This window comes from Camelina sativa, chromosome 20 (genome assembly GCF_000633955.1).
Source record: "Camelina sativa cultivar DH55 chromosome 20, Cs, whole genome shotgun sequence".
NCBI lineage: Eukaryota > Viridiplantae > Streptophyta > Magnoliopsida > Brassicales > Brassicaceae > Camelina > Camelina sativa.
Genome location: NC_025704.1, coordinates 6,632,005 through 6,643,277, shown reverse-complemented (window position 1 = coordinate 6,643,277; position 11,273 = coordinate 6,632,005). Strand labels below are relative to the sequence as shown.

At 35.5% G+C, this 11,273-nt stretch overlaps 3 protein-coding genes across 3 annotated transcripts; 1 reads left to right on the top strand and 2 right to left on the bottom strand.

Annotated features, from left to right (window-relative positions):
• LOC104769712 lies at positions 434–1,555 on the bottom strand. Its single transcript, XM_010493984.2, has one exon. It carries the CDS (start codon positions 1,484–1,486, stop codon positions 593–595), a length of 894 nt encoding a protein of 297 aa, XP_010492286.1. The 5' UTR covers positions 1,487–1,555; the 3' UTR covers positions 434–592.
• LOC104735490 (serine/threonine-protein kinase BLUS1) lies at positions 3,603–9,306 on the top strand. Its single transcript, XM_010493983.1, has 21 exons — positions 3,603–3,934; positions 4,411–4,773; positions 4,987–5,241; positions 5,394–5,518; positions 5,601–5,645; positions 5,745–5,826; positions 5,918–5,986; positions 6,067–6,237; positions 6,329–6,388; positions 6,549–6,617; positions 6,686–6,811; positions 6,927–7,000; positions 7,222–7,482; positions 7,611–7,684; positions 7,765–7,841; positions 8,009–8,134; positions 8,210–8,252; positions 8,361–8,407; positions 8,503–8,564; positions 8,732–8,783; positions 8,968–9,306. Exons 2-21 carry the CDS (start codon positions 4,606–4,608, stop codon positions 9,007–9,009), a joined length of 2,028 nt encoding a protein of 675 aa, XP_010492285.1. The 5' UTR covers positions 3,603–3,934; positions 4,411–4,605; the 3' UTR covers positions 9,010–9,306.
• LOC104769710 (proteasome assembly chaperone 3-like) lies at positions 9,322–10,741 on the bottom strand. The gene is made up of 7 exons (XM_010493982.2): positions 10,592–10,741; positions 10,428–10,475; positions 10,277–10,323; positions 9,916–9,982; positions 9,776–9,819; positions 9,601–9,658; positions 9,322–9,494 (listed from the first exon to the last, which is right to left on the bottom strand). The coding sequence occupies exons 1-7, from the start codon at positions 10,649–10,651 to the stop codon at positions 9,444–9,446; spliced, it is 375 nt and encodes a 124-aa protein (XP_010492284.1). The 5' UTR covers positions 10,652–10,741; the 3' UTR covers positions 9,322–9,443.

Sequence of the window (11,273 nt, the reverse complement as noted above, 5' to 3'; positions counted from 1 at the left end):
AAAAAAAAAAAAAAAAAAAAAAAAAGTATTTTCTTGATCATTGTGAGGAAAGTGGGGAAAGATCCAAGAAAGAAACCATCATAAAAGCGAAACCAAAACTAAGTTACGCTAACGGTGAATATTTCCCTGTTTAGTAGCAACAATCATGGTTCGTTAAGAGAATCATGCATCACAAGTTCACAACATTAGTCTATGTCAGAATCTCTTGTTTAATCCACTAAATCATAACCAATATGACCTAATCATCAGACATCAGGACACTCTAGCCGTATTCAAAATCAACCTATATAGACGACCGATGGACTGAAGTGCTTGTATGACAATGAATCGCCGGCCCACAGAATTATTCAAGAATGTCACTGGAATAAACTCTTCCTTTCGTGAACACTCTATTTCCTCGAAAGTCTTACTTACACATGGCAAAGTGTGGAAATGTCAAAAACACAAGTATATTTGGAGTTCAATAGCACCCAAAAAAAAAGTCTTACATGGTCAAAAAAGAAAAATTATAAGCAAACGAGGACCTCTTTGTAAATTTATCATGGTAATTAAAAAATAAAATAAAATTAGGAGATGCTTAATTAAACTTTAATTAATGACGGAATCTGCTCATCCCGGCGAAAACGCCGATCAAATCTTGCCTGTAAGGTAAATAAGACTTTCTTCTCTGAACAACTTCAGGCTTATACGACATCGTTTTATTCCTCCCTTTCACTACCGGCGAGCCATTACCGCTTGGCGAAGTCGAAGACCCCTCTCCGCCACCACCGCCGTCGCTGTGGCTTCTTCTCAGAAGATCCTTGAAACGGCACCGTTTGGAAGCGCTAGAGGTCGAAACAGCTCCGTCGCTGTGGCTTCTCCTCAGAAGCTCCTTGAAACGACACCGTCTCTGCTCGCTTGAAGATTTGCTCTTCGTCTTCAAGCCATCTCCTCTCGCCGGATACCTGATCGGACTCCAGAAACATCTTCTCGGAGACATTTCCTCCGAAAAATCGTCAGAATCCGACGATGAATGCGATTGAGACGGCGAAGATAGAGGCGGATCAACACTCCATCCACCGTAGAAAAGATCCTTAGACGTGACTCGACCTGCTGCCACGTCATCATCGTCGGATGATCGGTTCAAAGTCGTCGTCGGGAAATGGAAGAAGCTCTCGTCACCTAACGGTAATGTTTCGAACTCGAACTCTTTGTCGTTTTCGCCGTCAACTTTAACGGAATAATTATAACTCTCGGACTCGCGGACAACTCTAACGGCGGCTTCGACTAGGTCACCGGAAGCGTAGACACTGAAGCTAGGGCTAAACGAAACCGTAGAGGATAAATCTTGCATTGTCATGATATGCTCTTCGCTGCTGCTATGTGTAAATAATTCTGTATTCTTGACTCTGTTCATAAACTTGAAACGACTTGACTCTGCTGTGTGTATTTGTATATATATATATATATATATATATATAAAATATATGTGAATCGAATGTGCCATGCGTAAGTGTTTACGTATATATAGATGTGATCATGTAGTTGGTTTACTTGTGCACCAAGAGGAGGAGGCGGCTTTGACAAGGAAACGTACGTGATCTATTTCTTGTCTTTTGTTTAAGGATTAGTTACTTTTTTTTTTCTTTTATAATAAAATAGTACTAATCATCGTGTTTTTCGGAATTGCCGGGTCAAGGCTGACGACTTGGTGGAGACATTTTATAATAATAAAAAAAAAAAAACACAGAAGATTATAAAGATTTACGGGAAAAATGGTTAACAAAATAAAAAAGACAAATGAAATACATTTATTCTTGCGTTTGTTTATATTGAATCCAACAAGAACAAATCTTAAAAAGATCGATACACCATAATTATATAAAACTTTGATTCTGTTGAACGTAATTTCCAAATCACAACTACTTTACATATATACCAAATGATACTTTACATATATACCAAATGATATATATATCATTATTTTTGGTCTAAACTGTTTGCTGTTTTAAATTATTAATTTCAAATTTTGTTTGTTTCAAACACTATATTGAAACAGAAGGAGTGTTTTTTTTATGGACCCTCCATACTATTATTATCTAGTATGTTATGCAGTCTTGTTCGACTCAAGTTGGGCATAACAAAACAAGCATTAATTAGTCCACTTGTTAATATCCATCTCCTGGAACAAGATCATTATTGAACATTATAATTGGCATGTTCTCTCGAATACAAGCTTATATTCATGTATAGAGAAATTTTTAGAGCATATATAAAAAGAGTTATTTCCATCATAAAAAGTATACAATTAAAATCTGAGAATTATGTTGTCCATGTTTATTTTCCAAGCACATGCGAAGGCACGATTTTAGGAAATTGCAATCAACTTTTTTTTTTCTTTTTTCTTTTCCTTCTTTTCAACTGTAATAAAGTTTAATTTTGTCAACATCAAGTCATCAACCATCAGTTGTAATAAAAATTTATGCAAAACTATTTGACTTCAGTTAAATTATTAGTTTTTTTTTTCTTCGCTAATTAGCAAGTTTTTTTAACGAATTTAGTTAAATTACTTTAACCAAAGACTTGGTTTGTTTCTTTGGTTATTATTGGCTTTATATAAATAAAATAGTTATCGTGAAAGCAATTTCCACCCAATCAAGACAAGGGGTTGACCCCAGCAACACCTCCTCCTTGTGAATCAATCATGAATCATCTCTTCGCCAGCCCGATATGTTTTTCTTTTTTTTTTTTTTTGTTCTTCTTAATTTAGAGTATTGGTACGATATTTGTCGATTCACAGAACCGGAAACAAATCGAAAGTTCGGTTCAGCACTCGGTAAACTGGCTAGGTCATGAATCATGATAATTCATTTACTACATCAATCTGAAAATGAAATAGTTTTGTTAAATTATATATATGTAGGTACTATTCGATCTCATCTAGGAATGACATTAATAGTCACAAATTTTTTGAAAATAATACAAGAAATTATAAAAATACTATATAACATCTAAAGTGAAAAAGGTATAAGTTGTACCGTACAACCGTCCAACTCGACTAAGAGATGTTATTGGATTTCCATTTATAAAGAATTCTGAAGACTTCAGTAAAATCATCAAAAATGAATAAATGAAATTGTTAGAGAGTATTTTATAGTTTTATTAATTAGTTTTAAAAAATCTTGTAAAGTCCTCGCACAATCTCTGTATTTTTGTGATATTTTCTATGATTTTATTTTGTGAAAAATGTATAAAATCATGAACAAATAACATCATAATTGAATTCACTAACAATCCTAGATTTTTTTTTTTGTTTTAATTGAATAATACAAAACTTTTATTGATTTTATAAAAGTCTGTATCCAATAACTCAAATTTGTTAAGAATTTAAATATTTTTTTTACAAATCACATACTAATAACACTAAACTTTAATAGAGTTTAACAAAATCTTCATCTAACAAAAACATATTTTACACAAACATTTAAAGTTTTTAAAACTCTATTCAAATCCCAAATCAATAAACCTCTAATTTTGTGAATTGGTCAATCTGAACGAAAAAACCGGTAAAGAATTTAAACCAGTAAACACGGTTATTGATATTGACACGGTTAAACCGTTTCTCTTAGCTCCCCCCCTCGAGATTCTTTCTGCTAAGCAAAAACCAGACGACAGAAAAGCTAACGCCAACGCAAGGAAGAGGAGGACTGGAGAGGAAAGAAGAAGTCGATAACGAGAAGATTAGAAAGCGAGAGATTCTTAATTTTTATTCTCGTGCTTCCAATTTCAAATCATTTTGTCTCCTTTAGCGGATCGATCGCAGATTATTAAGCTCTGCCGCAATCGACGGCGGTGTCTACGTCGCTTTCGTTTTCTGCATAATAGAAGAAGCAGCAGCAGCAGCAGCAACAAGGAGAACTCAGCTTAAGTTAAGCCGCCTTTGATTTGACTTGAGGTCAGCGTTGTTTCTTCTCCCAGATTTGTTTTTCTTTTTTCTTTTTGCTTTCGAATTCGAATTCGTTTCTGTAATGGTAGGATTTTTCAGATTTTGTTTCTCTTCCTCATCTCTGTTTAGTTTATATTTTCCATGATTAGTTTTTTTTTTTTTCCCTCAAATCTGACTGAAAGATATGGTGATGATCAATTGTGCGGCGTAGAAGAAATCTTAATGCGCTTCTATATTTGTAGATGTCTGGTTAAAAATTTTGCGTAAATCGAATTCTTAAGTTGTTTAGCAACGAGAACGAATGTGGAAACTATGAGTTATAAAATTGGTATCAATTTGTAACATTCTAGATGCTTTGTGTCCCGGAAGAAGATGCTTATGAGTTGATTGATAGGTTTTTCGGATTTGGATTCTGCTGTGCCATCAATTTGAATGACATGAATATACTTGTTCTTCATTTTGACTGGAATCGCTCTGTTGTGCAGATAAGTTTTATGTTTTTGGGTGTTTATGGAATTGATGATGTTTCCGCATTTGCTCGGTGTTGAAGAATAGTAAAATGCTGGCGAATTGGAAGAAACCACACACAGTTTGATGCTCTCGTTTGTCGACCTCTCTTGTAAATTTCTTGAAACATAACGGGGTCGAAGGTGTGTAGCATATCTACAAAAACGAAAATAATGGAGTCGGTTTCAGAGAAAAAGTTTCCTCTCAATGCAAAAGATTACAAGTTATGTGAAGAAATTGGAGATGGTGTCAGTGCCACTGTGCACCGAGCTTTGTGTATACCTCTTAATGTGGTTGTTGCTATCAAGGTTCTTGATCTGGAAAAGTGCAACAACGATCTGGTAGGTCTTTGCCAGAGTGTATTTTCAAATATAGTTTTTAGCCTTCTCTTATTTCTATTTTACCTATTTCATGGTTTACCACTTCATATAGCGAGTCTAATCGTAGTTCAATTGCCTTAAAACACCTATTTAATCTGTCAAATTGTAGTTATGAACACCCAGGGATTTCGTGTCTTTGTTGATCCGAATGAATAAGAACTGAATTGTTTGTAGGATGGGATCCGGAGAGAAGTGCAAACAATGAGTCTGATCAACCATCCAAATGTGTTGCAAGCTCATTGCTCATTTACCACTGGACACCAGCTTTGGGTTGTGATGCCTTACATGGCTGGAGGATCCTGTCTCCATATAATAAAGTCTTCGTATCAAGATGGATTTGAGGAACCTGTTATCGCTACTTTACTTCGTGAGACTCTGAAAGCTCTTGTATATCTTCATGCTCATGGGCATATTCATAGGGATGTGAAGGTATATGCTTGCATTATCTCCCTGTAGTATCCTGTAGTATAGTACATTCCTCAATTGTCGCTCGATGAATGCCGTTTCGGTTGATTGCTCGCCTCTATTAAGTGGTGGGAATGTCTTATCGTCTTTATCAATACATATGGCGTCCTTTGCAGGCTGGAAACATTTTATTGGACTCCAATGGTGCCGTTAAGTTAGCAGACTTTGGAGTATCAGCTTGCATGTTTGATACAGGAGATAGACAACGTTCCAGAAATACATTTGTTGGGACTCCATGCTGGTACTCTTTAGTAATGCCATGTTCTGTGGACATGTAAATACATCTTAGACAAAAATTCTGATTAATGCTTGTTTCTGCACAGGATGGCTCCTGAAGTCATGCAGCAACTACATGGATATGATTTCAAGTAAGCGAATATAAATTATAAATTCTGCATTTATACTAAAAAAATTACTTCCCCACCATGTTAAGCAGGTGTTTTGTCTAATATATTTCCCTGTCACAGAGCAGATGTATGGTCATTTGGAATAACCGCACTTGAACTGGCACATGGCCATGCTCCATTTTCCAAGTATCCGCCAATGAAGGTAAAGTTATGATGATGTTATTTGGTTTGTATTAATCTTCACTGCTCTCCGCTACTTATTTGTGTATTCATTTTCTGATAATCACCGGTAGGTTTTGCTGATGACGTTACAAAATGCACCTCCTGGACTTGACTACGAGAGAGACAAAAGATTCTCAAAAGTGCGTGAGTGGTCACAATTTGTATGTATCATTTTAGCTTGTCGTGTATTCTTTCCTTAATGGTTGCTTTGCCTTAACAGGCCTTCAAGGAAATGGTGGGTACATGCCTGGTGAAGGACCCGAAGAAGCGTCCAACTTCAGAAAAACTTCTGAAACACCCTTTTTTCAAACAAGCACGTCCACCTGATTACCTGGTTAAAACAATTCTAAATGGTCTTCCTCCATTAGGTGATCGCTATAGACAAATAAAGGTCTCTGGCCTATCCTCCAAACTCATTATGTCTCACGCTGAGAAGGAAATTGCTGGAAAAGCTTGATTGATATGTGAATTCTTTCTTTCAGTCAAAGGAAGCTGATCTCCTAATGCAAAACAAATCTGAATATGAAGCGCACTTATCACAGGCAAGGATTAGGACTCACACCCCTCTTCTGGACAATATTCTGCAATAAGTCTTTAAGCTGCTAAATTTTTTATCCTGAGAAATGCAAAAACATCTTCTCGTAGTTAAGTTTAATTATGTGTTTGAATTAATTTTAAATTAACTTTCTAAATTCTCTGCAGCAAGAATATATAAGGGGAATAAGCGCTTGGAATTTTAATCTCGAGGACCTAAAAACTCAAGCTGCCCTTGTAAGTTAATAGTTTTTCTAATTTAGTTAATTCTATAGGATAGGGGACTAATTTTGCTAGCCTTGTAGATCTCGGATGATGATAGTTCACATGCTGAAGAGCCCGACTTCAACCGAAAGCAATGTGAAAGACAGGAAGAATCTGTACTTTCCCCAGAAAGGGCTAGCAGCTCAGCAACAGCTCCTAGTCAGGATGTATGATTTAAAACGATTCTCTATACTCTTATTTGCCTGCTTTTGGGAATCCATATAAAGTGGTGATCTTTTGTCAACTCAACAGGTCTTGCTTTGTTTCCTTTTTTCGTTTCAGGACGAACTGAACGATATTCATGATCTAGATAGTTCTTTCGCCTCATTTCCAATCAAGCCTCTTCAAGCACTCAAGTACATCACATTCTCTATGTCTCTATTTTCTAGGTCCTACATGTTAGGATATTATCGTATTGAAACTCTATATGCACCTGGCACATATGATGGTTTCATTGAGTAATATAACAGTTTGATAAATGTGCTCCAAGGGTTTCTGTATAGTATTGAATAGCTACAACGTTTTTGAATTTTAAACGAAGGATTAAACTTTATTCTCTACCTGTGCGATGATGCAGAGGCTGCTTTGATATCAACGAGGACGAGGATAACGCAACTACTCCTGATTGGAAAGAAGCAAATCTAGTAAATTCTGGACAACAGTTTGTAACAAAGGCTTCCATAGGATCTCTGGCCAATACCACGAATGAAGAGGACACTGCTGCGCAAAACACTTCATTACCACGTCATGTAATTGCCGAACAGAAAAAGTTTTTGAGCGGTTCAATTATACCAGAGAGTACCTTTTCTCCAAAAAGAATCACAAATGATGCTGACAGGTTAGGATTCTCAGTACTTATTTTAGTGTTTCAACCTATGTAAACATGCTTCATTGATTTTGAAGCTCTTGGTCTATGCACTTGAATGATGAGTTAATGTTAGAAGCCACTTTGACTTACTTCTGCAGGGAGTTTCAGCAGCGTAGATATCAAACAGAACGGAGCTACAGTGGATCATTGTATCGCACAAAGAGAGATTCCTGTAATCTCCCATATGCTCATTAGTCATTAGTCTACATGTAATTCGTGTGGATTCTTCAATTTAAATATGTTTTTATGTAGTGGACGAGACGACAGAAGTCCCGCATGTGGAGCACAAGGGACGGTTTAAGGTCACATCAGCAGATCTGAGTCCTAAGGTATAACAAGTACTGTAGTCTATAACCTTCATGTGCTTATTAATCTTCGTTGAAACTATATAGTCTTTCCAGAGAAAACTGAAGATACCATGAAAGAGCAATGTGTGGAACACTTTTAATTATGTCTGAGAAAACTGAAGATGTGTTTCTGTTTTTGTTACAATTAGGGACCAACAAACTCTACACTCACACCATTTGGTGGAGGGTCAAGCAGCCCGAGCTCCCTCAATGCTACGTCGGCCTCAATCCTCCCATCAGTTCAGTCGATTTTGCAGCAAAACGCCATGCAACGGGTAAATTTTAAAACCATAAGGGAATTTACTTTTACAGTCATTACTCGCGTTAGTTAAATACTCTTCTCTTGGCAGGAAGAGATTTTGAGACTAATTAAATACGTGGAGCAAACCTCTGGTACTAATAATTCTATCATCAGATTGATTTCCCTAGGATCTTATATTCCGTTTTTGTAGAATAACTCAACATAAATAATCTGAGTTTGTTTTTGTCTCCATTTCGTAGCCAAGCAACCTGGATCACCTGAGACAAGCGTCGATGAGCTATTGCAGGTAAAAGAAGAAGAAGAATAAAAGGAGATTGTTTTTAAATTTTTCATCAAATCAGATCATATTACTAAACCAGATTTGATATCATCTCTATGTAGACACCTCCTGCAACGCCACGAGAGAGAGAACTCCAGTCCCAAGTCATGCTACTACAACAAAGGTACATATTGTAGCCATCTCTTTCTTTCACCAAAATCCTGATTACTAATCATGAAATTAAATATGAAATGTCTCAGCTTGATTATATGACCAAGCTAAAACGTTCCTGTTGTTACTTAACATCAACAGTAAATTACTAGTTTTCTTTACATTTTTTTGATCTTGCAGCTTTTCGAGCCTAGCAGAAGAACTAAAGAGACAAAAGCAGAGAAATGGGCAGGTTTGTCTTATGAGAACATATAAACTTCATTCACTATCAATTGCTTTTGAGATAGGATCTTATAAACATATAGGCAGTAATGAATAAACAAACTTAGTAATTTACCAATTGCCCAGATTTTGAGATACAAACTTCACATATTCATCGTACTACTAAATGATGATATTTTGCTTATGCTCTGCAGTTGGAGAATCAGTTGAATGCATTAACACACAGAAATGATTGAGTCTCATAAGTCCTTTGAGACAAGAACAAGTCATAGGCTCAGGGTTGAAACTAGGGATCTTGAGCAAAAAAACACAAAATTCCCCTTTCACCGCAAAGAAGAAAGAGAGAAATTTGTGTGTTTTCTATATTTATTGGCTGTATAATTTATTTGACAAGTTCCTTATTATTATGTGCCAACTGCGACAACGTTTTTCTTCTTTTTGGGGGGAGGTTATCCCTGTTTGCCTTTTAGCCACCTTTGTGTGTAATCTATAATGTGATATGAATACAAAACACTATTATTTTCTTTGTTTAATTATGTTTCTCTGTGTGAAGAAAATGTAATTGTGGTTTGTTTGAAAAGTCTCTTAATAATTAACACAACTTGTCCAAATCAATGTAAAACATAAAACATCTTTTCGCTATCCTCTTCTAAATTGTTACAAAAGTGCATTACCAAATGCGATTCTCAATCACAGTCGCAACTATTTCCTTCAACGTCTCCTACAAAAATAACACACACACACAGAATCTCTAAGTACCATTGTTTTTTTTATTTTCGTATATTATTCCAGGAATCAAATAAATCTTCTAAGAAAATGTTATGTACCGAAGAATGATCTTTGAGGCCCAGTGAAAGAACCAGAGGCTTCGAGGGAACAACAGAACTGAAGAATTCAAAAGAGATGGCATCACTATGACAGTTTGATGATGATCACTTCCTAGTGTTCCATCTTTAATCAGACAACAGAAAACAATAAAGGAATGAGAAAGATGAGAGAGACCTTATGTGTTCAATGAGTCTTCGAGCAGTCGCTGTCAGCATTGGCTTCAAGAAACATCATAATGGGCAAAAAAATGTTTCAGTTAGCTGATATGAAATTATGAATGTACTAAAAAGTAGGATAAGATATTTTTTTTTTACCTCATCTCGCTTTCCGAATATCACTGAAACACTAAATGTTGGTTCAACAGACATCCCTTCTTCCTTCCTGTCAACAAAGAAACACATCACTCAGAGATTTTCTTAACCAATATAGATCATCGCTAAAGTCATAGAGACCAAGCAAATCAAGCACACGCAATTTCATTCCTCAAGAATAATCTTAGAAGCATAAACAATAACTAGTTCAGATTTTACTGAGACTAAAGAACAAATTCAACAACACTACTACTCTAGATGACTAGATCATTCCTTAAGAAGAAGCATCATATAACTCAGATGTTACTCCTGAAGAAGAAGCAACAAAGACAATAGAATGATGAAATTATATTATGAGAGAGACCTTGCATGCAATATAGTTCCCAAGGCTCCAATCTGTGTTGCTATGACCTGAAAAAAACAAAGTTATATATGTTGATGAGGTTCCCATAAAAACATCAAAATAAGTAAACCTCTCATCATCATACTGATACACACACAGAAGAAACACTCACAAGGATATGATCTTCATAGCTGCAGATAACAATCTCTGTCTTGTTTCCCTTTCAAAACAAACACTATAAAAAATTACTCTCTCGAGAGATCTGACTGTGTTTTTTGATCTCGGCAAAATCCCAATAATGAAATTTATTTCGATAGATTTTTTTTCCAAAATTACCTTACATTCAAAGGAGATCTTTCTATGGCGCACAGGAAAATTAGTGTCTAAGCTTTCCATTCTTAGTTCTTTGCTACTCTCTTCTTCTTTTGCCTCCGGAGGACTTCACCCGACGAGAAGAGAGAAAAGCAAAAAGCGTTTTGGTCTCCGGTCAAAACGGTAGCGTTTGGAGAAAAACTCTAAGAGATAGTAAGCCCTAGTCAAGAAGTCCACTAACACTTGATAACAAAAAGCCCAATAGTCCTTTTTTCTCCATGATATCTGTTTCTATAAGACGATAAATTAATGGATTTGAACCTTTTCTTTTTCTTTTGTTTAAGGAACTTTGGTGGAGACTGTAGAGGTTTTTTTTTTTTTTTTCTAAAGTCTTAAGAAATTATATTTTTACCAATCGTACTTTAATTACTTAGCCGCTTTATTTTATTTTACAAGTCTCCTAATTTTTCTTATCCTATTTTATTTTATTTTGTTCTTGTTAATATCAGTTTTTTTTATACAGTATCTAAAGCTTTTAACTGTGTTTCTTTTTTCTCTCTAAAGTATTAGATTAAAAAATCCAAACCAATCATCCCATATATATAGGGTAAAAATATGGTTACAGGTTTACAAACAAATAAATTAGCCTTAAATATTTGAAAACGAAATCTACGACATTTATCATAAATGTATTTAAATTATTCGG

Coding starts and splice junctions, on each gene's coding strand:
- LOC104769710 (XM_010493982.2), bottom strand. CDS start 10,651: ATGGAAAGCTTAGACACTAATTTTCCTGTGCGCCATAGAAAGATCTCC. Junction 9,983..10,276: donor GGAACTATATTGCATGCAAG/GTCTCTCTCATA, acceptor CTTTGTTGACAG/GAAGGAAGAAGGGATGTCTG. Junction 9,659..9,775: donor AGACTCATTGAACACATAAG/GTCTCTCTCATC, acceptor TGAATTCTTCAG/TTCTGTTGTTCCCTCGAAGC.
- LOC104735490 (XM_010493983.1), top strand. CDS start 4,606: ATGGAGTCGGTTTCAGAGAAAAAGTTTCCTCTCAATGCAAAAGATTAC. Junction 5,987..6,066: donor GAGACAAAAGATTCTCAAAA/GTGCGTGAGTGG, acceptor TTGCCTTAACAG/GCCTTCAAGGAAATGGTGGG. Junction 7,483..7,610: donor ATCACAAATGATGCTGACAG/GTTAGGATTCTC, acceptor TTACTTCTGCAG/GGAGTTTCAGCAGCGTAGAT.
- LOC104769712 (XM_010493984.2), bottom strand. CDS start 1,486: ATGGCACATTCGATTCACATATATTTTATATATATATATATATATATA.